General features: G+C 36.1%; 1 protein-coding gene across 7 annotated transcripts in view; it reads right to left on the bottom strand.

The window, feature by feature from the left end:
- CABCOCO1 (ciliary associated calcium binding coiled-coil 1) overlaps positions 1-25,940 on the bottom strand; it is a 165,022-nt gene that overhangs the window by 127,025 nt on the left and 12,057 nt on the right. For 6 of the 7 annotated variants that reach the window (XM_065922398.1, XM_065922399.1, XM_065922402.1 and 3 more), the window contains exons 2-3: positions 25,081-25,184; positions 7,462-7,631 (exon numbers count right to left, since the gene is read on the bottom strand). In XM_065922398.1, coding sequence (XP_065778470.1) covers positions 7,462-7,631; positions 25,081-25,184 — 274 coding nt within the window. Of the gene's footprint in view, positions 1-7,461; positions 7,632-9,575; positions 9,654-25,080; positions 25,185-25,940 lie in introns of all 7 variants that reach the window. The other variant, XM_065922401.1, reaches the window with a different exon arrangement.

Genomic DNA, 25,940 nt, shown 5'->3' with positions numbered 1-25,940 from the left:
AAGTAACTGCCAACTACTGTACAGAGTGGCTGTGCCATTTTGTATCTCCACAAACAAAGAACAAGAGTTCTAGATGCTCTGAATCCTTGTCAGCACTTGATACTGTCAGTATTTTTTATTTTACCCATTCTAACAGATGTGTAATGGCATTACAGTGGTTTTATTACATTTCCCTAATGACTAATGATGTTGAGCATCTTTTCAGGAGTTTATTTGCTATCCTTATATATCTTCTTTGGTGAAGCGTCTGTTCAGATTCTTTGCCCATTTTTTTTAAAAAAAGGTAAACTTTATTTTGTAAAGATTTGCAATTATAGAAAAATTACAAAAATAGTATTGAGAATTCTTGCCAACCCTCCACACAGCTTCTCTCATTTTTAATATCAAACATTATCATGGTACATTTATTACTACTAATAAACCAAATTTAAACAAATATTACAATGAACTAAAGCCCATATTTTATTAATTTCCATAATTTTTACTTAATATTCCAGGACATCATCCAGGACACCAATTATATTTGGTTGTCAGATCCCTTAGGTCCCCCTAGATTGATAGTTTCTCTGACTTTTCTTGTCTGTAATAACCTTGTCAGCTTGGAGAGGACCGGTCAAATATTTTGCACAATGTTCCTCAACTTAGTTTGCCTGATGGTTAAACAGAAGTTATGGGTTTTGATGGCTTTGTCCATTTGTAATAGGATTTTTTTCCTTATTGCTGTGTCTTGAGAGTTCTTTATGCATTACAGATACAAGCCCTTTTTCAAATACGTGATTTTCAAATATATTTTTCCCTGTCTGCAGCCTGTATTTTCATTCTTTTAACAATGACTTTCATAAAAAAAAGTTTTAAAATCTGATGAAGTCCAATTTATAAATTTTTCTTTTACAGGTACTGTTTTGGGGTTCACATCTAAGAACTTCTCAATAACCCAAGATCATAAAGATCTTCTCTTATGTTTTATTCTTAAAGATTTATAGTTTTATATATCAAGTTTATAACAATTAGAGTTAACCTGCATCAAGTGAAAAGTTTAGGCTGAAGTGCACTCTTTTCAATATAGATGAGCAGTTGTTTCAATACATTTATTGAAAAGGAGACTTGGTTCCACTGAATTACTTTTGCATAGTTATCAAAAAGTGAGATGACCATTTTTCTATTTCTGAATTCTGTCTTCTGTTTCATTGATACATGTGTTTATCCCTCCACTAATTCCACACTGACTTCATTACTATAACTATATAGCAATTCTTAAACTGGGTATTAAGCCTTTGCAACTTTACTCTTATTTTTAAAAAAAATTTTAGCTGTTTCAGGTCCTTGGCCTTTCCATATAAATTTTAAAATCAGTGAGTATGTCTAGAAAAAATCCTGCTGGCATTTGGATTGATACTGCATTAAATCTATGTATCAATTTGGAAAGACATCTTTATCATGTGGAGACTTCTAATCCAAGAACACAGTATGTTTTTTCATTTGTTTAGGTTTTATTTTTATCATCATTTTGTAGTTTTTAGCATGTAGACTGTGCATATTTTGTTAGATTTATACTTCTGTATCAATACTTCTATAATTTTTTGAGTTACTGTAAGTGAAGAAAGTAGGGAAAACCACTAGACCATTCAGGTATGACCTAAATCAAATCTCTTATGATTATACAGTGGAAGTGACAAATAGATTTAAGGAACAAGATCTGACAGAGTGCCTGATGAACTAAGGACGGAGGTTCCTAACATTGTACAGGAGACAGGGATTAAGACCATCCCCATTGAAAAGAAATGCAAAAAGGCAAAATGGCTGTCTGAGGAGGCCTTACAAATAGCTGTGAAAAGAAGAGACACGAAAAGCAAAGAGGAAAAGGAAAAACATTCCCATCTGAATGTAGAGTTCCAAAGAATAGCAAGGAGAAATAAAAAAGCCTTCCTCAGCTATCAATGCAAAGAAATAGAGGAAAACAACAGAATGGGAAAGACTAGAGATCTCTTCAAGAAAATTAGAGATACCAAGGGAACATTTCATGCAAAGATGGGTTCGATAAAGGACAGAAATGGTATGGACCTAACAGAAGCAGAAGATATTAAGAAGAGGTGGCAAGAATACACAGAAGAACTGTACAAAAAGATCTTCAGAACCCAGATAATCACGATAGCGTGATCACTCACCTAGAGCCAGACATCCTGGAACGTGAAGACAAGTGGGCCTTAGAAAGAATCACTACGAACAAAGCTAGTGGAGGTGATGGAATTCCAGTTGAGCTTTTTCAAATCCTGAAAGATGATGCTGTGAAAGTGCTGCACTCAATATGCCAGCAAATTCGGAAAACTCAGCAGTGGCCTCAGGACTGGAAAAGGTCAGTTTTCATTCCAATCCCAAAGAAAGGCAATGCCAAAGAATGCTCAAACTACCACACAACTGCACTCATCTCACACGCTAGTAAAGTAATGCTCAAAATTCTCCAAGTCAGGCTTCAGCAATATGCGAACCGTGAACTTCCAGATGTTCAAGCTGGATTTAGAAAAGGCAGGAACCAGAGATCAAATTGCCAATATCCGATGGATCATTGAAAAAGCAAGAGTTCCAGAAAAACATCTATTTCCGCTTTATTGACTATGCCAAAGCCTTTGACTGTGTGGATCACAACAGACTGTGGAAAATTCTTAAAGAGATGGGAATACCAGACCATCTGACCTGTCTCTTGAGAAACCTGTATGCAGGTCAGGAAGCAACAGTTAGAACTGGACATGGAACCACAGACTGGTTCCAAATAGGAAAAGCAGTACGTCAAGGCTGTATATTGTCACCCTGCTTATTTAACTTATATGCAGAGCACATCATGAGAAACGCTGGGCTGGAAGAAGCACAAGCTGGTATCAAGATTGCCAGGAGAAATGTCAATAACCTCAGATAAGCAGACAACAATACCCTTATGGCAGAAAGTGAAGAGGAACTAAAGAGCCTCTTGAATGTGAAGGAGGAGAGTGAAAAAGTTGGCTTAAAGCTCAACATTCAGAAAACTAAGATCATGGCATCCAGTCCCATCACTTCATGGGAAATAGATGGGGAAACAGTGGAAATAGTGTCAGATTTTTTTTGGGGGGGGGTGCTCCAAAATCACTGCAGATGGTGATTGCAGCCATGAAATGAAAAGACCCTTACTCCTTGGAAGGAAAGTTATGACCAACCTGGATAGCATATTTAAAAGCTGAGACATTACTTTGCCAACAAAGTTCCGTCTGGTCAACGCTATGGTTTTTCCAGTAGTCAGTATTGATGTGAGAGTTGGAAGGTGAAGAAAGCTGAGCACCGAAGAATTGATGCTTTTGAACTGTGGTGTTGGAGAAGACTCTTGAGAGTCCCTTGGACAACAAGGAGATCCAACCAGTCCATCCTAAAGGAGATCAGTCCTGGGTGTTCACTGGAAGGACTGATGCTGAAGCTGAAACTCCAGTACTTTGGCCACCTCATGCGAAGAGTTGACTCATTGGCAAAGACCCTGATGCTGGGAGGGATTGGGGGCAGGAGGAGAAGGGGACAACAGAGAACGAGATGGTTGGGTGGCATCACCAACTCAATGGGTTTGGGTAGACTCCAGGAATGGTGATGGACAGCGAGGCCTGGCATGCTGTGATTCATGGGGTCGCAAAGAGTTGGACACAACTGAGCAACTGAACTGAAGAGATATTGTTTCTTAAAAATTTGGTATCTAATATACATTGCTAGTATATTGAAATACAACTGACTTTTATGTTTTGACCTTCTTCATGCAACTTTGTTAAATTCATTAGTTCTAGGAAATTTTTTTCATTCTGTGGAACTTGCTATATAGAGAATCATTTCATTTGACAACAGGAACTGTATAATCCCCTCCTTTCTAGTCTGCCTGTGTTTTATTTCTTTTTCTCACTACACTGCACTTATTGCTAAGACTTCAATTCTTATGTGGAACAGGAGGTAAGACTAGACATTCTTACTTTGACCCTGATCTTATAAGGAAAGAATTTTGCTTTTCTCCACTAAGTATGATGGTGGCTTTTCTGTAGATATCTTTTATAAGGTTGACAAAAACCACATCTTTTCTTAATTTTCTGACTTTAAAAACAATGAATGGATGTTGTACTTAGTCAAATGTTGTCTTTGCATCCATTTACATGATCACGTGCTCATTTCTTCTTTCAATTTTTTACATGAATCAGATTTTCAACACTGAACCATTCAGCATTGAATTTCTGGCATAAAGCCCAACTGGTCATCTATATTATTTTTTTTATGAATTGCCTGATTAATTCTGACAATATTTTGTTGAGATGCTTTTGTGTTCATTAGGGACATTTCTCTGTAATTTCTTCTCCTCTTTTTAGTCCTACTTCCCCACCTTTCCTCAACTTTTCCTTCTTTTCCCTTTCCCCTCACTCCTTCTTCTTCTCTTTGTCAGGTTTTGGTATGAAGATAATTTTAGCCTCGCAAAATGAGTTACAAAGAGTTCTTTCCTCTGTTATTCCTGGAAGATGTCATATATAATTGGTGGTATTTTTTCATTAAATGTTTAACAGAATTTTCCAGTAGAAACATCTGGGCCTGAAGAATTTTTTCCAATAGTTCTTAGCAATAAATTCAATTTTTTCAGTAGTTATGGGACTATCAAGATATCTACTTCATCTTGGTGAATTTTATTAGTTTGAGGTTTTTGAAACCTGGTCAGTTACTTTTGTTTTCTAATGTACGTATAATTAACATTCTCTTATTATTCTGTTAATTTCTGCACAATCTTTAGTGATATCCTTTTTATACTTGATAATAATAGCCTGTACCTTCCATCTTTTTTCTTAGTTTTACTTCATGTTTATCAACTTTTATCTTATCAAAGATCCAGATTTTTGTTTCATTGATTTTCTCTATTGGTTTTCCATTTTCAATTTCATTGACTTCTGTTTATTATTTCTTTCTTTTCTGCTGGATCCATGATCTATTCATTTACTTAAAAATCTTTTCTAATATCTGTTGAGACTTTCTCTTTGACTCATGAACTAGTAAGAATTGTGCTATTCAATATCCAAGTGTTTGGAGATTTCCCTTACATATTTCTGTTATTAATTATTTGTTTAATTCCATGATGGTCAGAAAACATATCTGTATGGTTTCAATTAAACTTAAGGTTGTTACATGACCCAGGATATGGTTCACCTTGATGACTGTGCCATACACACTTGAAAGCATGACTATTCTGTTGTTTTGGGGTATACTGTTCTGTAAATGGCAATTAGATCCAGACAGTTGATGTTTTTCTTTTGGTTTACCTTATTTGTGACCTAGTTAGCCTCTTGAATTTACAGGTCTACGTGTTCTGCTAAATTTGGGATGTTTTCAACTACTGCTTTTTCAAATGCTTGTTTAGCACTGTACTCTTTCTCCTGTCCTTTTGGGACTCTGAATGATATGTATATTAGAACTTCTGTTGTTCATAGGTCCTTGAGGTTTTGTTCATTTGTTTACCAATTTTATTTTTCCTCTGTATTGTGCAGGTTGGATAATTTCTATTGATCTTCCATCTTTAAGTTCACTGATTTTTCCTTTGTCTCCATTCTGTTATTGATTCTACTCAGTGAGATTTTAATTTTGGTCATTTTACAATTTGGTTCTAAAATTCTGTTTCTTGATTATACCGTCTGTTTCTTTCATGATTCTTTATATTTTGATGTTTGTTTCAACAATGTTCACAAGAGTTCTTTTAAGCTCTTGTAGCTGTTTTGAAGTCTTTGTCATCTAATCTCAATATCCATTTCATCTTATTGTTGGTATCTAGTTATTAATATTTTCCATGGAGGATGAGATTCACACAGTTCTTTGTCTGCCTAGTAATTTTGACAATAGTATTGAAAGAATGTTTCGAGACCTGTAGTACTCAAAGATTCCACAAATATTTGTGTCATGAGGGAAAAAGCAGCCAAAGTCTGTTTTTGTGATGATTTACTAAGAATTTTTTTTGGAAGATTATAGTTTAACAACTGACACTGGAACAATGTTATATTATTTATCAAGGCTCCTAATAAAATAGTACTAGAAAAGACTGAATTCTCAAAACTACCTACCTAAGACCTCAGTTTTTGTTTTAGTTTTATATTAGGTACAGAATAATCTGAAATCAGTCAGCTAATATCATACAATATTTCTCATTGTCAAGTATAATTATTTTTTTCTTCTATTGGTACATTATTAAGGTTTAACATGGCACCACATACCTAAGTAAAGAAAAATGATATTCTCCTATTTGCAGAGAAAGAGACATATTGATTTCTCTTCCTCACATACAAAAACTACCAATTCTTCCCTTGTTAAGAGTGATGAGGAGCAGGAAGAATACATAGGGTATGAGTGATTCCTCAATTAATTTTGCTAACACAGTATTTCCCCTGCTTCTGAACAGTTAGAAAAGGATACAAGGAACAAAATAAGCTTTGTGTGACCAAAAGTCCTCCATAAATTTTACTAGGACAATGGTGACAATACTTTAGGGGTGGAAAGGTCTTCTACTTCCCCAAACTTTTTAAAAAAAGAAACTAAAAACAGCAAATAATCAAAAGAAAAGAAGAGACAAAATGGAAGGAGGAAGAAATGGAAGGAAGGAAGCAAAGCTGCCTCCCATAGACACAAGCAGGTCTTTCAGTGGAGTTAGAAACACCTTGACATTTATTGTGTTCATGGTTTTTTGATTATACAGTAAGCTTCATGTTCTAGTTCTGCCATTTACCAACTATGCACCTTGGACCAGTTGCTCAACTGTGATATAGGGGTTATGATACCTCCCCTACAGTTGTTCTGCATTTTCCAATGTATGTTGAAGATTAGAACCAAACATACTGCCTAGGACAAAGCTGGCAATAAGTAATGATAGATTTCCTTCTTTTCCTCCTTCCAAGAAAGTAACTCTGTTTATTCTCAAACAAAAGTCATCACATTTAAAACTGCTCCAAGGAAGAATTTCCAAATTTCCTGTAGTAACTCATTTCAGTAAATAAAAAAACTCACAAAATCTAAGTGTATGGGATTAATGTCTATTTCACAGGGCTTTGATATTGACCAAAGTACCTCCTCTTAACAGCAAACCTGATATTACAGTAATATTTAAATGTAACATAAGATGAAAACAGCTCAAACAATAAAAAATACCTAGATAAATCTGAACTACTTGACATTTTTGGGATGGATGACACTAACGAGATTTCAAAATTAAAGTAACATATCTGACATATTCATTATTAAGAGAATATTAACCTTGTTAAGTATTAACGCTTTACAACTTAATGAAGTTAAGAAGTATATTCTTGCTATATATACCCAAGGAAAAAACATAATTTTCATGGTAGGATTTACAAAAAAATTAGGAGCTTTTGCTTGAGAAAATTCATTTAGACAGTGGACTAAATTTTCTTTTCTTAAAAAAAGAAAAAGTAATGTACTTACTTCTAAGATTATGAAGCAGCATATCTAGTAAAGTCATAAATTTTGAATATTGAATAACAGAAAAGTTCATTCCTTTTGCCCACAAAAATCCAGATACATAATAATCTAGTAGACTGGCTTCCTTTAAACAGGTTTGAAGATTTTTGAAATTCAAAAACTTTTCTAGTTTCCTGTAACAAGAAAAATCCAGATATTAAAATTGATTAAACATTGAACAGTTCCTTTTCTAAGTTTTAAAGACAGATACTTTTCTTGAATGAAGATTCTATAATGCTCATAATCTAAAAAATTCATGATTATATCAAATAAATCCAAATCAGCATTCAAAAGAGAGAGCATATGAAAATTCTTATTACTGTTTTTTTTTTTTCCACTTTCTCTTTCTTCTTCTTCTAAATTTCTCTCCTCCCCCTCTCTCTCTTTTTTTTTAATCGGAGGAAAACTGCTTTACAATGTTGTGTTGGTTTCTGCCACAGAATATGTGAATCAGCATTAATTATACATGTAACTCTTCTCTCTTGAGCCTCCCTTCCCTTCTCTCATCCCACCCCTGTAGGTCATCACAGAGCACCAGGCTGGGCTCCCGGTGTTATATAGCAACTTCTCACCAGCTATTCATGTGTTGATGCTACTTTCTCCATTCATGCCACTCTCTCTCTCTCTCTCCCTTTCCCACCATGTTTACAAGTTCATTCTCTACATCTGCATCTCCATTCCTTCCCTGCAAATAGGTTCATTGATACTGTTTTTCTAGATTCCTTATATATGGGTTAATATATTAATTCAATTTTCTCTTTCTGATTTACTTCACTCTGTAGGCTCTAGGTTCACCCACCTCACTAGAAGTGACTCAAATTCATTTTTTATAGCTGGGTAATATTCCACTGTATATACGTACCACATCTTCTTTATCCATTCATCAGTTGATGGACATCTAGGTTGCTTTCAGGTCCCAGACATTGTAAATAGTGTTGCAATGAACATTGCAGTACATATGCCTTTTAGAACTGTGGTTTTATCAGGGAATATGCCCAGTAGTGGGGTTGCTGGGTCATATGGTATATTTAGTCCTAGTTTTTTTTTAAGGAATCTCCATACTGTTCTTCATAATGGCTATATCAGTTTACATTCCCATCAACAGTTGTCGGGAGGTTCATTTTTCACTTATTTATCTCTGAAGTAAAATGTAATAACTTTTTCTTTTCTTTCAAATTCAATGTCTTTTTCCATTTATACAATCAAATCTCTTTTACTTCTGACAGTGTTCTGGAAATGGATTGTTAAATATTTACTGTTTTCTTTTTTAAGAATTCCAATTATGTATGATTTACTCATTTTTTCTAATACTGTAATTTGCTTTAATCTTCAAAAAATTTTAAATCAATTTCCTTTTCATTTTATATGCTTTTCTCATTACTGTCTTCTGTGTCCCTTGTATTTTCAGCACTGTTAATTCTCCCTTGGGCTACTTATAAATTTCACTTCTGTGAGATCTCTCCTTCTCTACTTTTTTTTACAAAAAAGTTTCATCACCTTTTATTTCTTTTTATCTTTGCCTTGATTTTTTTGTATCTCTGTCTTATGTTCTTGTGACTACTTCACAAGAGTTCTTAATTGATGATAAATATTTGAGCATATTTTTTTTGTCTGTTCATGGCCATATTTTTCTAGTCTACTTCCTTTGCCTGACATTTCTTTTTTCTATTCTTCATTTTTATCCTTGCAATGTCTTTGTATGTATACTCCTTGCTTAATGCTCAAGCCTGATCATATTACAAGCTATTTTCTATATGAAATAAGTTTATGTCAATTATTCTACTTGTTAGCCTTTATTCATTTAGTGGGAAAAATGAAAAATGTAGAATAGGTTCTCCTTATTACCACATAAACAATCTATTTCTTATAGATATAGGAAGTATCTGCTCCACACTTTATAATATAGGCCTGCTGCTGCAAACAAGTGTTCTTGGAATGGCACTTCAGAGTTTTCTCTTCACCTGGGGACAATAAGTATATTTTTTAAACTCATTCTCAGATCTTCAACTATGTGATCCTCCTTGTACTTTTCCCCACATTTCTGCTTGATCTACCATGTTTCTGGCAGGCATACTCACATTTTGCAGTCTGGACTTTCATTCTCCTTTTTAGTACAGAGATGGAATTGATATTTCCTTGATGCTTATATGTGATTTCTGAGGGAGAAAGACAGTGTGTGTGTGTGTTTGTCTGTGTGACAACTTTATACAGCTATTTTAAAAAAAGATAGTCATTATTTATAATATTTATATATTTATAATATTTATAATATTGAGATAAAGATTAAACAAGTTTGGGAAAAAATAAAGCTGATGTTATGTTTAACACACTCTCATCCAACTCACAAACATTTCATTTACAGTGGTATCAGGGTAGACCCCGGTCCCCAAAGTGAGATCTGAGTCTTTTCACAGTAATCATAACTCCCTTCTCATAATGCTATATAATACCTTTCAGTTTATGGCATTCTTTATAATTACTGACCTACAGTGGGTACTGTCCTAAATTGTTCTAGTTAATGCATAACTAAAGGTAAGGTTAATTTTCTTCTGTGGAGCAAAAATCAAAAGCATAAATAAGTAGCTTTGACTGCTACTCGTAGTTGTTTTATAAGAAAAATCAGTCCCAAGATTAAGCCTTACTTCCTGATACTTTTGAGGACTTGAGTCAACCAACACTGTAGTTACTCTCTCTCTCAATGTCCCATTATGTGATAGTTTACATACACATATATGTGTAAATGTGCATAAACTTTATTTTTAAGATAATACAATCAGTTTTCATGTTACAAGCAAATAAAAGCATGCACAACTGATACATTTTTTCAAGCAGAGAAATTAAATGGTAGATGCAGAAAAGAACAGGCAGGCACTCTAGGATGGGAGGTTATCTTACTAGCCAGCCATCTTCCATTTGTGTTGGGTATCAGTCAGCAAGATTCATTTTTCAATGTTTATAGTACCACTTAGTCTTAAGTGAAAAACAGTAAGAAAACTTCCATAGTAGAAAAACTTGTGGTATTTTAATAGAATCAATAAATAAGTGAAGGAACAGGTAGAAAACAAAGAAACAGAGCAAATATATATGGAAACAGCATAATATTTCAAAATCAGTAAGGGAAGTACAAATTGTTCAAAGAATGATGCAGTTTATTTCAATATAAAATAAAAAGTTAAAAAAATGATGCTGGCAGCACTAGCTAGCCACATAGAAAATAAAATAATACTTCAACCAATACATGGATTAACTAAAACAAACCCAGTAGCATTTTATTCTGAATTATATCCTTAAAGTTTTGTTTTTTTGGGGGGAGAGGGGAAATTTACAATAAGAGTGTATTTGTTTAAGAAACAGTTTTTGAATAGCAACTTTTCTTATTTTCTTTGCTATCAAAGCTTTTATTTTATGAAGTTTAAATTACTTCTTTGATTCACTATGCTAGATGTATGCTCTAACATCTAATTGCTATAATCTGCATTTTGAATGTTTTCATAAATTTTTTTCCATTACTGACTTGGTTTTCAGCAAGTTAAGTTCTATACTGGATTTATTCTTTTTTCCTTTAATTAATTTTTTAATTGAAGGATAATTGCTTTACAGAATTTTGTTGTTTTCTGTCAAGCCTCAACACGAATAAGCCATAGGTATACATATAATGGCTTGGATCATGAATTCCATATTGCCAAATTCAGACTTAAAATGAGGAAAGCAGGGAAAACCACTAAACATTCAGGTATGACCTAAATCAAATCCCTTACGATTATACACTGAAAGTGACAAATAGATTCAAGAGATTAGATCTGATAGACAGAAAGCCTGAAGAACTATGGACAAAGGTTCATGACATTGTACAAGAGGCTGTGATCAAGACCATCCCAAAGAAAAAGAAATGCAAATTCCTCCTGAGAAATCTGGATGCAGGTCAAGAAGAAACAGTTAGAATTGGACATGGAACAACAGACTGGTTCCAAATAGGGAAAGGAGTATATCAAGGCTGTATACGTCACCCTGCTTATTTAACTTATATGCAGAGTACATCATGCAAAATGCCAGACTGGATGAAGCACAAGCTGGAATCATGACTGCCAGGAGAAATATCAATAACCTGAGATATGCAGATGACACCACCCTTATGGTAGAAAGCAAAAAAGAACTAAAGAGCCTCTTGATGAAAGTGAAAGAGGAGAGTGAAAAAGTTGGCTTAAAACTCAACATTCAGAAAACTAAGATCATGGCATCTGGTCCCATCACTTCCTGGCAAATAGATGGGGAAACAAAGGAAACAGTGAGAAACTTTAATTTTGGGGGCTCCAAAATACTGCAGATGGTGATTGTAGCCATGAAATTAAATAACACTTGCTCCTTGGAAGAAAAGTTATTCCCAGCCTAGACAGCATATTAAAAAGGAGAGACATTACTTTGCCAACAAAGGTCTGTCTAGTCAACACTATGCTTTTTCCAGTAGTCATGTATGGATGTGAGATTTGGATGATAAAGAATGCTGAGCACTGAAGAATTGATGCTTTTGAACTGTAGTGTTTGAGAAAACTCTTGAGAGAGTCCCTATCCAACCAGTCCATCCTAAAGGGAATCAGTCCTGAACATTCACTGGAAGGACTGATGCTGAAGCTGAAACTCCAGTACTTTGGCCACCTCATGCAAAGAGTTGACTCATTGGAAAAGACCCTGATGCTGGGAAAGACTGAAGGCAGGAGGAGAAGGGGACGACAGAGGATGAGATGGTTGGACGGCATCACTGACTTGATGTGTATGAGTTTGAGTAAGCTCTGGGTGCTGGTAATGGACAGGAAAGCCTGGAATGATGCAGTCCATGAGGTCGCAAAGAGTCAAACATGACTGAGCAACTGTAATGAGCTGAACCTAGAAGGTGGGTCATAGAGAGGATCTTGCTTTGATTTATGTCATTGCATGTTCTGCCTTTGTTTTCCTCTAAGAGTTTTATAGTTTCTGGTCTTACAGTTAGGTCTTTAATCCATTTTGAGTTTATCTTTGTGTATGGGGTTAGGAAGTGATCTAACTTCACTCTCTTACTTGTAGCTGTCCAGTTTTACCAGCTCCATTTATTGAAGAGGCTGTATTTGCCCCATTGTGTATTTTTGCCTCTTTTGTCAAAAATAAGGTATGCATAGGTGTTTGGGTTTATTTCTGGGCTTTCTATCTTGTTCAATTGGTCTATATTTCTGTTTTTGTGCCAGGACCATATTGTCTTGATGACTGTAGCTTTGTAGTATAATTGGAAGTCAGGAAGGTTGATTCCTCCAACTCCATTCTTCTTTTTCAGGACTGCTTTGGCTATTCAGGGTCTTTTGTGTTTCCATATGAATTGTGAAATTTGTTGTTCTAGTTCTGTGAGAAATTCCATTGATAATTTGATAGGGATCACACTGAATTCATAGATTGCCTTTGGTAGTACAGTCACTTTCACACTATTGATTCTTCCTATCCAGGAGCAAGGAATATCCATTTGTTTATGTCATCTTTGATTTCTTTCATAACTGTCTTATAATTTTCTGTGTATAGTTGTTTTGTCTCCTTAAGTAAGTTTATTCTTAGATATTCAATTACTTTTGTTGCAATGGTGAATAGGACTGATTCCTTAATTTCTCTTTCTGATTTTTCACTGCTAGTATATAGAAATACAAGTGATTTCTGTGTATTGATTTTGTATCCTGAAACTTTGGTAAATTAAATGATTAGCTCCAGTAATTTTCTGATACTATTTTTAAGATTTTCTATGTACAGTATCATGTCACTTGCTAACAGTGAGAGCTTTACTTCTTCTTTTCTGATCTGGATTCCTTTTATTTCTTTTTCTTCTCTGACCGCTGTAGCTAGGACTTCCAGAACTATGTTGAATAACAGTCATGAAAGTGGACACCCTTGTCTTGTTCCTGATCTTAAGGGGAATGCTTTCAGTTTTTCACCATTGAGAATAATGTCTGCTGTAGGCTTATCATATATCATCTTTACTATGTTGAGGGAAGTTCCGTCTATGCCCAATTTTGAATATTTTTAATCATAAATGGGTGCTGAATTTTGTCCAAAGCTTTTTCTGCATCTACTGAGATTATATGGTCTTTGTCTTTCAATTTGTTAGTATGGTGTTTCACACTGATTTGCAAACATTGAAGAATCCTTGCATCCCTGGAATAAACCCAACTTGATCATGGTGTATGAGCTTTTTGATGTGTTGCTGAATTCTGTTTGCTATAATTTTGCTGAGGATTTTTGCAGGTATGTTCATCAGTGATATTGGCCTATAGTTTTCTTTTTGTGTGTTATCTTTGTCTGGATTGGTGTCAGGGTGATGATGGCATCGTAGAATGAGTTTGGAAGTGCTCCTTCCTCTGCAAATTTTAGAAAGAGTTTTAGAAGGATAGACATTAGCTCTTCTCTAAATGTTTGACAGAATTCTCCCGTGAAGCCATCTCGTCCTGGGCTTCTGTTTTTTGGGAGATTTTTGATCACGGCTTCAATTTCAGTGCTTGTAATTAGGTTGTTCGAAATTTCTATTTATTCCTGGCTCAGTCTTGGAAGATTGAACTTTTCTAAGAACCTGTCCAATTCTTACAGGTTATCCATTTTATTGCCATATAGTTGTTCAAAATAGTCTTGTATAGTCCTTTGTATTTCTACATTATCATTGTAACCACTCCTTTTTCATTTCTAATTTTGTTGATTTGATTCGCCTCTTTTTTTCATGATGAGTCTGAGTTCTGGCTAAGGTTTGTCAATTTTGTTTATCTTCTCAAAGAACCAGTTTTAAGTTTTATTAATCTTTACTATAGTTTCTTTCATTTATTTTTCATTTATTTCTGCTCAGATCTTTATAATTTCTTTCCATCTACTAATTTTGGGGGTTTTTGTTCTTTTTCCACTTGCTTTAGGTGTAAAGTTAGGTTTTCTATTCGATGCTTTTCTTGTTTCTTGAGATAGGATTGTATTTCTGTAAACTTCCCTCTTTGAATTGCTTTTGCTGCAACCCATAGGTTTTGAGTTGTTGTGTTTTCATTGTCAATTGTTTCTAGAAATTTTTTTTATTTCCCTTTTGATTTCTTCTGTAACCGGTTGGTTATTTAGAAACTTATTGTATAATCTCCATGTGTTTGTGTTGTCTATATCTTTTTCTTGTAATTGATATCTAGTCTCATAGCATTGTGGTCAGAGAAGATGCTTGATATGATTTCTATTTTCTTAAATTTACTGAGGTTTGATTTGTGACCCAAGATGTGGTCTATCCTGGAGAATGTTCCATGTACATTTGAGAAGGTGTATTCTTCTGGATTTGGATGAAATATCCTGAAGATATCAATGAGATTCATCTCATCAAATGTATCATTTAAGACGTGTTTCCTTATTAATTTTCTGTTTTGATGATCTGTCATTGGTGTGATTGGGGTGTTAAAGTCTCCTACTGTTATTGTGTTACTGTGAATTTCTCCTTTTATTTCTGTAAGTTTTTGTCTTATGTACTGAGGTGCTCCTATGCTGGGTCCATAGATATTTACAATTGTATCTTCCTCTTGGATTGATACCTTTTTCATTATGGAGTTTCCTTGCTTATCTTTTGTAATCTTTATTTTAAGGTCTATTTTGTCTGATATGATGATTGATACTGAAGCTTTTTTTGCTTCCCATTTGCATGGAATATATTTTTCCATCCTCTCACTTTCAGTCTATACGTGGTTTGAAGTGAGGTCTGAAGTGACTTCACTTGAGGTTTTGACCTCTTGAGGTCTGAAGTGGGTTTCTTGTAGATATTATATATATGGGTCTTGTTTTGCATCCATTCAGCCAGTCTGTGTCTTTTATTTGGAGTATTTACATTTACATTTAAAGTAATTATTGATATGTATGTTCCTATTGCCATTTTCTTTTATTTAAAATTAATTAATTTATTTATTTTACTGTACAACATTGTACTGGTTTTGCCATACATTGACTTGAATCCACCATGGGTGTACATGTGTTCCCCATCCTGAACCTCCCTCCCACCTCCCTCCCCGTCCCATCCCTCTGGGTCATCCAACTGCACCATTTTCTTAATTGTTTGGAGTTGGTTTTGTAGATCTTTTCTCTTCTCTTATATTTCTTGACTATGTAAGTCCCTTTAACATATGTTGTAAAGATGGTTTGATGATACTGAATTGTCTTAACTTTTGCTTGTCTGAAAGGCTTTTTATTTCTCCATCAATTTTGAATGAGATCCTTGCCGGTACGGTAATCTTGGTTGTAGATTGTTCCCTTTCAATACTTTAAATATATCCTTCCATTCCCTTCTGGCCTGCAGAGTTTCTGCTGAAGATCAGCTGTTAGGTGTATGGGGTTTTCCTTTTATGTTACTTGTTGCTTCTCCCTTACTGCTTTTAATATTCTTTGTGTTTAGTCTTTGCTAGTTTGATTAGTATGTGTCATGGCGTATTTCTCCCTCGATTTATCCTATATAGGACTCTTGTGGCTCTTGTACTTGAATGACTATTTCCTTTTCCATGTTGAGGAAATTTTCAAATATAATCTCTTCAAAATTTTTCCCATAACCTTTCTTTTTCTCTTCTTCTGGGACCTCTATAGTTCAAATGTTGGTGCATTTGATATTGCTTGAGGTCTCTGAGACTATCATCAGTTCTCTTCATTCTTTTTACTTTATTTTGCTCTTCAGAAGTTATTTCCACCATTTTCTCTTCCAGCTCACTGATTCGTTCTTCTGCTTCAGATATTTTGCTATTGATTCCTTCTAGAGTATTTTTAACTTCAGTAACTGTGTTGATTGTCTCTGTATGTTTATTCTTTAATTTTTCTAGGTCTGTGTTAGTTGATTCTTGCATTTTATCCATTCTTTTTTCAAGGTTTTTGATCATCTTTACTATCATTATTCTGAATTATTTTTCAGGTAGTTTGCCTATTTCATCTTCATTAATTTGGATTTCTGTGCTTCTAGTTTGTTCCTTCATTTGTGTGGTATTTCTCTGCTTTTTCATTTTTTTTTTTTTAAACTATGTTTGGGGTCTCTTTTTTCCCAGGCTACAAGGCTGAATTCTTTCTTCCTTTTGGTTTCTGACATCCTAAAGTTGGTTCAGTGGTTTGTGTAAGCTTCATATAGGATGAGATTTGTGCTGAGTTTTTGTTTGTTTCTTTGTTTCTCCTCGGATGGGGAAGGCTGAATGGTGTGGTAATCCTGTTTGCTGAAAATTGGGTTTGTATTTTTGTTTTGTTTGTTGTTTAGATGAGGGGTCCTGTACAGGGTCTTACTGGTGGTTGGGTGATGCCAGGTCTTATATTCAAGTGGTCTCCTTTCTGTGAGTTCTCACTATTTCATATTCCTAGGTATCATCACCCTGCTTATTTAACTTATATGCAGAGTACATCATGAGAAATGCTGGGCTGGAAGAAGCACAAGCTGGAATCAAGATTGCTGGGAGAAATATCAATAACCTCAGATATGCAGATGACAACACCCTTATGGCAGAAAGTGAAGAGGAACTAAAAAGCCTCTTGATGAAAGTGAAAGAGGAGAACGAAAAAGTTGGATTAAAGCTCAACTTTCAGAAAACTAAGATCATTACATCTGGTCCCATCACTTCATGGGAAATAGATGGGGAAACAGTGGTAGACTTTATTTATTTATATATAATCACTGCAGATGGTGACTGCAGCCATGAAATTAAAACACATTTACTCCTTGGAAGGAAAGTTATGACCAACCTAGTAGCATATTAAAAAGCAGAGACATTACTTTGCCAACAAAGGTCCACCTAGTCAAGGCTATGGTTTTTCCAGTGGTCATGTATGGATGTAAGAGTTGGACTATAAAGAAAGCTGAGTGCCAAAGAATTGATGCTTTTGAACTGTGGTGTTGGAGAAGACTCTTGAGAGTCCCTTGGACTGCAGGTCCATCCTAAAGGAGATCAGTCCTGGGTGTTCACTGGAAGGACTGATGCTGAAGCTGAAACTCCAGTACTTTGGCCACCTCATGCAAAGAGTTGACTCATTGGAAAAGACCCTGATGCTGGGAGGGATTGGGGGCAGGGGGAGAAGAGGACGACAGAGGATGAGATGGCTGGATGGCAACACTGACTCGATGGACATGAGTTTGAGTAAACTCCAGGAGTTGGTGATGGACAGGGAGGCCCGGCGTGCTGCAATTCATGGGGTCGCAAAGAGTCGGACACGACTGAGCAACTGAACTGAACTGAGGGTTAGTTCTCTGGTAGTCTAGGGTCTTGGAGTCAGTGCTCCCACTCCAAAGGCTCAGGGCTTGATCTCTGGTCAGGAACAAAGATTCCACAAGTGGTTTGTTATGGCATTAAGTGAGATTAAAACAAATATCCCAAAACAAGAAACCAAAGATAAACCCCAGACAAATGGCAGTTATTAAATCAGGCAAGTAATAATTAAAATAATGGAATATACACATACACATATAAAGCCATGAGTAAACTGAAAACAGTCCAACAGAAATCGAGAACAGTAGATTGACCTGGCTAACCAAGTAAATCAAAAATTATATTTACCCGGTAAGAACAAAACTAACTAAAGCACAAACTGGAAAACAAAACTAAAGCAAGGTGCCAAGTGTGGAATAAAACAGTGAAAACAAAACTAACAAATATGCTGAGAGGAAAGGAAAGAAAGAATATATATGCAATATTAAATAAGGTGGATAAAGAAGATCTATATACATTAAAGATTAACTGCAAGGCAAAAGAACAGTAAGAAAAGCAAACAAAGGAATAAATGTAGTAAAAATATAATAAGTTTTTTTAAAAAAATTAAAATTATAAAAAAGAAGAAAAAATGGAGGAAGAAAGAAAAATGGAGAAAACTCCACAGAACTGCAAAAGCCCCACGCAGAGGCAGAGGTTTTCAGCAATAATAAAAAGTGTGACTGAACATACATATACACCCATAAGCAAAATCAAAACAGTCCAACAAAAATACAGCAAATCCACCCAGTGAACAAAGGAAACTAAAAATTATGTCTACCGGAACAATATGAACTAAACCACAAACTGTACATCAAAACTAAAGTAAGGCGTCAATTGGGGAATAAAGCAATGAAAATGAAACTAACAAAACGTTGAGAGGAACGGAAAGAACGAAAAGAAAAAAAGAATAAATATGCAAAGTTAAACAGAGATAGATGAAGATTTATATACATTAAGGATTAACTGCAAGGGGAAAAGAACAATAGGAAAGGCAAACAAAGGAATAAAAGTAGAAAAAATATAATAGGTTTGAAGAAATGAAAATTAAAATCATAAAAAGAGAAAAGAAAAAAATAACGGAAGAAGAAAGAGAGAAAGATAACTCCATAGAACGGCAAAAGCCGCACGCAGAGGCAGAGGTTTACAGCAACAATAAAAAGTGTGACTGAACATACACATATACATATACACTCAAAAGCAAAATCAAAACAAAATAAAAATAAAGTACAAAAAACAAAAATAAAGTACAACAGATCGACCCAGTGAACAAAGGAAACCAAAAATTATATCTACCAGAACAAAACTAACTAAAGCACAAACTGGAAAAAAAAAACTAGAGCAAGGTGCCAATTGGGGAATAAAGCAATGAAAATAAAACAAATATGTTGAGAGGAAAGGAAAGATAGAAAGGAAAGAAAGAATAGCTATGCAAAGTTAAATAGAGGTAGATAAAGATGATTTACATACATCAAAGGTTAACTGCAACAAATGAATAAATGTAGAAAAATAATAATAGATTTTAAAAATTAAAACTAAAGAAAAAGAAAAAAAGGAAAACTCCACAGAACTGCAAAAGCCCAATGTAGCGGCAGAGGTTTATAACAGCAATAAAAAATGAATCTGAGAAAATAAAAAAAAGCTCAAGAGCTTAATTAGATTTCACAGTGCCAATAAAATCGACAACTAGAACAGAAGGAGGGAAAAAGGTGGGGGGAATCCAAAAGAATCTACAGAGCAAGTCAAAACATAATAATAAATCTTTCTTGAGTCACTGCTATCAGAGTCCTTTCCCTCACTGGGAGTCACAGTCTACCTCACCTCCCTAGGATCCTCTCCAACACTGGGCTGATCTCTGGACCTACTGTGGGGCAGCTCAGATTCTAATCTGGTGCTACTCCTGTGTGTTCTTGCCTCCAATGTCCACAGCTATTAGTACTAGCATGTTTTGTTTTGTGGGAGCTCTCAATGATCTTTTATATATTCCATAGAAACAGAGCTTGCCTAGTTGATCGTGTGGATTCAGTCTGCCGCTTGTACAGCTGGTGGGAAGATTTTGGGTTTTCTTCCTTAGCCACCCTGCCCCTGGGTTTCTATTGTGGTTTTATTTCCACCTCTGCATGTGGGTCGTCCACTGGGGTTTGCTCCTGAGGCTGCCCTGGAGGACTTGGGTCAGCCCCAGTGAGGGCCAGGTGTGGAGATGATGCAGCTGCTTGGGTTGCAGGGGTTCTGGCAGCACCAGGTACTCAGGGGAGTTGGCAGCTATGGCAGCAGGGAATATAGTGCTCTAGACGGGTATGGCAACCAGTATTGGCCAATACACTCTAGTATTCTTGCCTGGAGAGCCCCCTTCCCTGACAGAGAAGCCTGGCAGGTCACGGTCTACAGGATCACATAGAGTTGGATACTACCCAGGTGACCTTACCCGCACAGATGCAAGGCTTTTTCTGCCTGTGGCAGCTCTGTCCCAGTGGGAGCTGAGTGTGAAGGTAGTGCAGCTACTCGGCTTGCGGGGACCCTGGTGGCGCCAAGCGTGCAGGGATAGGAACTGCTTCCGCTGCACGAGTATGGCCCTATCAGGGTCTTTTTCTCAAGGTTGTTTTAGCTGGCGATCAGAAGGCCTCTTTGGCCAGTCTTTCTCCATAGCTCCGCCCATCAGGAACTCAGAGGGCTTCCTTGCCTTAGGTCCTTCTCTGTTGTTTGAAACATCAGGCACATAGAGGGGCCCCCCTAGCCAGGGTCCTACTCTGTAGACCAGCGTGTCAGGCACTTAAAGGGGCACCCTGGGTGGGGTCCTGCTCTGTAGTTCAGTGCATCAGGCATTTGACGGGCCAGCCTCTCTATTGTTCAGCTGCCAATGCTGGCCTGTGGAGAAAGAAAGGCTATGGTGATGGCTCCACCCACTACGTGTGACTCAGCCCTATCACCTTGCTTCCATGGCTGCCTGGCCTTCCGCCACAGGCATTTCCCATCGCAATCTCCTCCCTCACCTCCCCTCGATCTGTCTCTCTGCAGTCAACAGCAGCCCCTGCCCTAGGATCACTCCACATTCCCCAAACTCCAGCTCCCAGCCGCTGCGCCTTCCAGGGAACCCTTGTCGCTTTCCAGGGTATGTACGGCTGTGGCAAGGACTGTCTGATTCTCATTCCATTGAGGCTTCCATAGATCAACTGTTTCATGCTCAGCCTTAAATGTTTCTCCTCTGACTCAGACAATTGCCCCTATTTGGGGACTGGACCCTGGTGGCTCAGAGGTTAAAGTGTCTGCCTGCAGTGCAGGAGACCCGGGTTCGATCCCTGAGTCGGGAAGATACCCTGGAGAAGGAAATGGCAACCCACTCCAGTATTCTTGCCTGGAGAATCCCATGGAGGGTGGAGCCTGGTAGGCTACAGTCCATGGGGTCCCAAAGAACTGGACACGACTAAGCGACTTCACACTCCTCAGTTCCCCCACCCGCTGAGGGCAGGTTCAGTCTTACTAACACTCCTGTTTCCCCCACTAGTTCCTCCATCCTACCGAGTTTTGTGTGGTTCTATGTATTCGTCTCCTCTGGTCAGGTACTCCTGTCTGCTCTCAGCTGGTGTTCTGCATGCACTTTTGTGTCTGAAGGTGTATTCCTGATGGATCCATGGGAGAGATGAACTCCACATCCACCTACGCCTCCACCATGTCGTTCCCCAGGATTTATTCTTTACTGTTGTTTCCTGTCTTAGTCCTAACAGCTCCTTTTTAACATATTTTATAATCTTTATCTCTTGTTTTATGGAATCAATGTCCTCTTTAAACATCAGCTTTGTCTAATGATTTTTTTTGTTTGTTTCCGGAAGTTAGTTTTCCTTCCAAATGTATTCTTCATTTGCAATCTGCATGTTATTTTCTCAATTAAATATCTGACCTAAATAGCTGCATGTGTCCTTTGCTTTACACTTTTATTTTTTGAATGTTTTAACTGTATATTAATAGACAACTGCCTGAGAATATTTTGGTGAAATCTCCTTGAGGTCCCTCCACTTTTGCTCTCTTTCCCTAATGTGTCCTCCGTTGCTTTCCCTAAGTACCATTTGAATCTTAACCTTCAACTTGAGCTGCAGGCTAAATATTTAACATTTCTATTCTCTTAGCTATTTCACTCCAAAGGAAACTATGCAGGGAGATGCTGGGAACAAGATACAGCTGTGGTTTAAATGTAAAGTTGCCATGCATTTTACTGGCAAATTTGTAAGCTTTTCCTCTAGGGATAAAGGGAGAGGGGAGACGGGAGAACAGTGAGATGGCCACTGAGGTAGCATAGGAGAATGTAGCGAAAGAAAAAGATGCTTAATAGTGATTTAGGAAGTTTTGCTGTAGTGATAGGTGATGTAACTACCTACTTTATCTCACCAAGAATTTCAGTAAAAATGTTACATTATTCTTGCATGCTCTTGAAATTGGAATACCTTTTAATTTTTGAATATGATGACATGCAGAAATAAGTCTTAAGGCAAGAGCTGAACAGCTCATGGAAACCAGTTATAGAAAGGTCATTAAGAGATCACTCCACATTATTTCTATGTTTAAATAGTTATTTTCAATTTAATCTCTTTTTTCAAAAGGATTTGCATGGATCTGTAAATAAAATCAGAGTTACAGGAAAACATGAATGACAGCAGTTAGGAGATGAGAAATGTACCTAGATATTTATCCTTGCTTGAAGTATATTCCAGAAATATACTTTAATGATACTTTAATGTTTCATTTGATTGGTTACTTTTATGGAGCAAAATTTTTAATGTTAAAAGGTAAGGGAATGTGCTGATATCCTATAATGTATTTAAGTAGGTTTACAGCTTTGAAGGACTTCCCTGGTGGCTCAGATGGTAAAGCATCTGCCTATAATGTGAGAGACCCACATTCAATCCCTGGGTTGGGAGGATCTCCTGGAGAAGGAAATGGCAACCCACTCCAGTATTCTTGCCTGGAAAATCCCATGGACCGAGGAACCCAGTAGGCTACAGTCCATGGGGTCGCAAAGAGTCGGACACACTGAACAACTTCACTTCACTATAGTTTTGCAGGGGCTTCCCTAGTGGCTCTGAGGGTAAAGAATCTGCCTACAATGTGGGAGACCTGGCTTGATTCCTGGGTCGCGAAGATCCCCTGGAGAAAGAAATGGCTACCCACTCCAATTCTTGCCTGGAAAATTCCATGGACAGAGGAGCCTGGTGGGCTACAGTCCATAGGGTCGCAAAGAATCAGACAAGAGTGAGTGGCTAACACTTTCATTTTCTTAGCCTCCTAGATTGTATGATTTTTGGCATACTTTTGCCAGTTGGTGACTGGATACTTCAATTATATTTCTGTCATTTTGAAAGGTATATAATCCCAACTTATAATAATGCTATTTTAAATGGAAAGTGAATGACTGATTGCAAATATTTCAGGATTACTGTTAAAAAAATCATGTAAAAAAAGCTCAAGAAAATCACTCTTTTAAGAAATGGTTCCTGGCATAACACTGATGCAATTTATCCAAAACTGATGTCCTATAATCTGAGATTACTTCAGGTGAATTCTATTAATCATATGGTCAATGACATATCCTGAAAGAATGACCTTTTAGGTCAACCTGCTGTTGAACTTGAGTTGTTTCTATGTTGCTAACTTCTGTATCACTGTTTGAATCATCTACTTTCTCCTAGATCTCACCTCTTAGAGATGAAAAATACTTTTAGAAATTAGATATTTAACAAAAAAGAGACAATAATTGAAAAAAATTGTCAAGAAGATTGCTATATAAACAGTACAAATTAAGATGTGATGAGAAATATACAAGTCTAAAAAGCATTTGTTTGCAGTTTTATTTGGTATTAACTACTTTTAAATAATACATTTTATTTACTATTCAATACAGATAAATTATAAACTATAAACTATATTAAATGTGCCATTTACATCATATTACTCTGTCTAGTATTGAGTATCTATTTTTTGCATTTCATGTCAGTGTATGACAAAAACCACTACAATATTGTAAAGTAATTAGCCTCCAACTAATAAAAATAAATGGAAAAAATAAATAAATAAATATCTATTTTTTGCATTTCAATGATAACATTTGGGGTTATCTAGAAGTACAAAATAATATGGTTGACTTAAGTAATCAGTGATATTAACACAATAAATGAATTTTTCTAATTAATTCTGGCACTAAAACATAAGAATTCCCAAAGAGTATCTGTTTCTATAAAAATGGTAAAATGACCATGAAATTCTTACTTGATATCTATGAAATTTTTAATTGACTCATACTTCTAAAGATGCAGATAGTAAGCTTGTATGGCCAAATCACAGATCACCAAGATTTCTAGCAGGATTTGAAGGCAGTGGAGGTGAAAAGAATCTCAGGAAAAGGCCTGTCGGTGTCATTTGCCTGCTCTTAATATGCTTTCCCTTCTCAAATTTCTCCTCCACCCAGTAAATTTGTCATATTTCCTTCTCAACTGTAAATCACCTCTATTCTGTAATATTTGATATTATGATCTGCAAATGATAACCACTGACAGAGTCATTTTCTATTTGCCATTATGGTTTACAACACTCTGCTTGCATCCAGATGACTGGCCTACAGAAATCTTACCCTTACAGTCCAGAACATCATCACATCATTCCCACTCTCCATATATTACACCTAATCAGGCTTCCAATATTACAGTGAGATAATTTTTAAAATGAATGCTACTAAAAACACTGTTTAGGCATTTGTGTGGTGAATATATCTGAGTATATCTAAGAGTTCTAAGAAAATGATCTACTGTAGAAATCAATGGCTTTAAAAATAAGAAGTACCTGTACTAGAACTGATGCCTATAGATTCAGTTATATTCCCATATTTAAACAAAATGTATGAGATTAGAGTACTTAGTATAGTTTCATATCCAATAAAAATCACAGGTGGATGGCTAATATTCAGGATTACCAAAATTATACATGTATTGACTATTACTATTACAGAAAGTATATCTTACTCTTGTCAGGATGAGACAGAAGACATAGAGGTTCTTATGCATACTGTCGGTTTTACAAATGAAAGAGAAAAGATGATGCCATATGCTAATGGTTGCTTTTAACAATAAGCCCCTATTCTGTGTTAAGATAACAAGTTGGTTTGAAATCCACTTCTTCCATAAAGAAGACTGCTGAGCAGTGCAAAAAGTCAGTTTGAGAATTTTTGTGTTCCAGAGTCTGGATATATATATATCTGTGCACAATATAATAACAAATATTTTGAAAAAAGGCTTAAAATGTGTAATAACATATTATGCCATTTATAGATGCAGAACTAGAACTGTTCCATATTTGGCTGTGATATCAAAGTACTTACTGTTGAACCCCATCTACATCCTCTGCTAGTATTTCAATGATCTGGGCAACTGAAAGAAAATCTGGAGACAGAATCTTTTCATGCTCCTGGAATTCAGCATCTTTCTACAAAAAAATGTGGGATAAGTTATTTCAATCACATTTCACATATTAATCCTAGTAATACCAAAATCTGTTCTTACTTTTGTCTATTGTTATCAGGAAAAAATTTTTAAGTGATGGTATCTCTTCTACAAAGCTGAGTGGATAGTCAATCTATCTTCTGTGCATATTTAAAACTGGGTGATGGTTTTCAATTAACATTTTTTAATATCTATATATTCCTCTTTGAACCTGGGGTATAAGAGGAGGCAAAGACAACAAAGACTTGTTACCCTCAAGAAGCTCAACATCTTGTGGAAGAAACAAACCAAAGGTGACTTTAAAACAAGAAAATAAAATTATAAGTGAGCCAAACAAATGTGTCATTCAGGACTTCCCTGATGGCACAGTGGATAGGAATCTGCCTGCCAATGTAGGGGACACAAGTTTGATTCCTGGTCCAAGATTCCATAAGCTGCAGAGCAACTAAGCCCATATGCCATGGCTGGTGAAGCCTGCACACTCTAGAGCCTGTGCTCCACAACAAGAGAAGCCACCACAATGAGAAGCCCGTGTACCACAACTAGAAGTGGCCTGAATTTGCAACAACTAGAGAAAGCCGGTGGAGAGCAACAGAGACCCAGTGCAGCCAAAAATAAGTAAATAGATTAAATTAAATAAAAAAATAGCTGTCATTCAGTCTAAAGGAAGGAAGGGATAAGGACAGGAACAGAACAGGGAAAGTCTAAAGAGAGGAATAGATTTTTGGAGAATGAACAT

This window comes from Muntiacus reevesi, chromosome 2, assembly GCF_963930625.1.
Source record: "Muntiacus reevesi chromosome 2, mMunRee1.1, whole genome shotgun sequence".
NCBI lineage: Eukaryota > Metazoa > Chordata > Mammalia > Artiodactyla > Cervidae > Muntiacus > Muntiacus reevesi.
The sequence above is the reverse complement of the archived record's forward strand: the minus strand, read 5'-3'. Positions and strand labels throughout refer to the sequence as shown.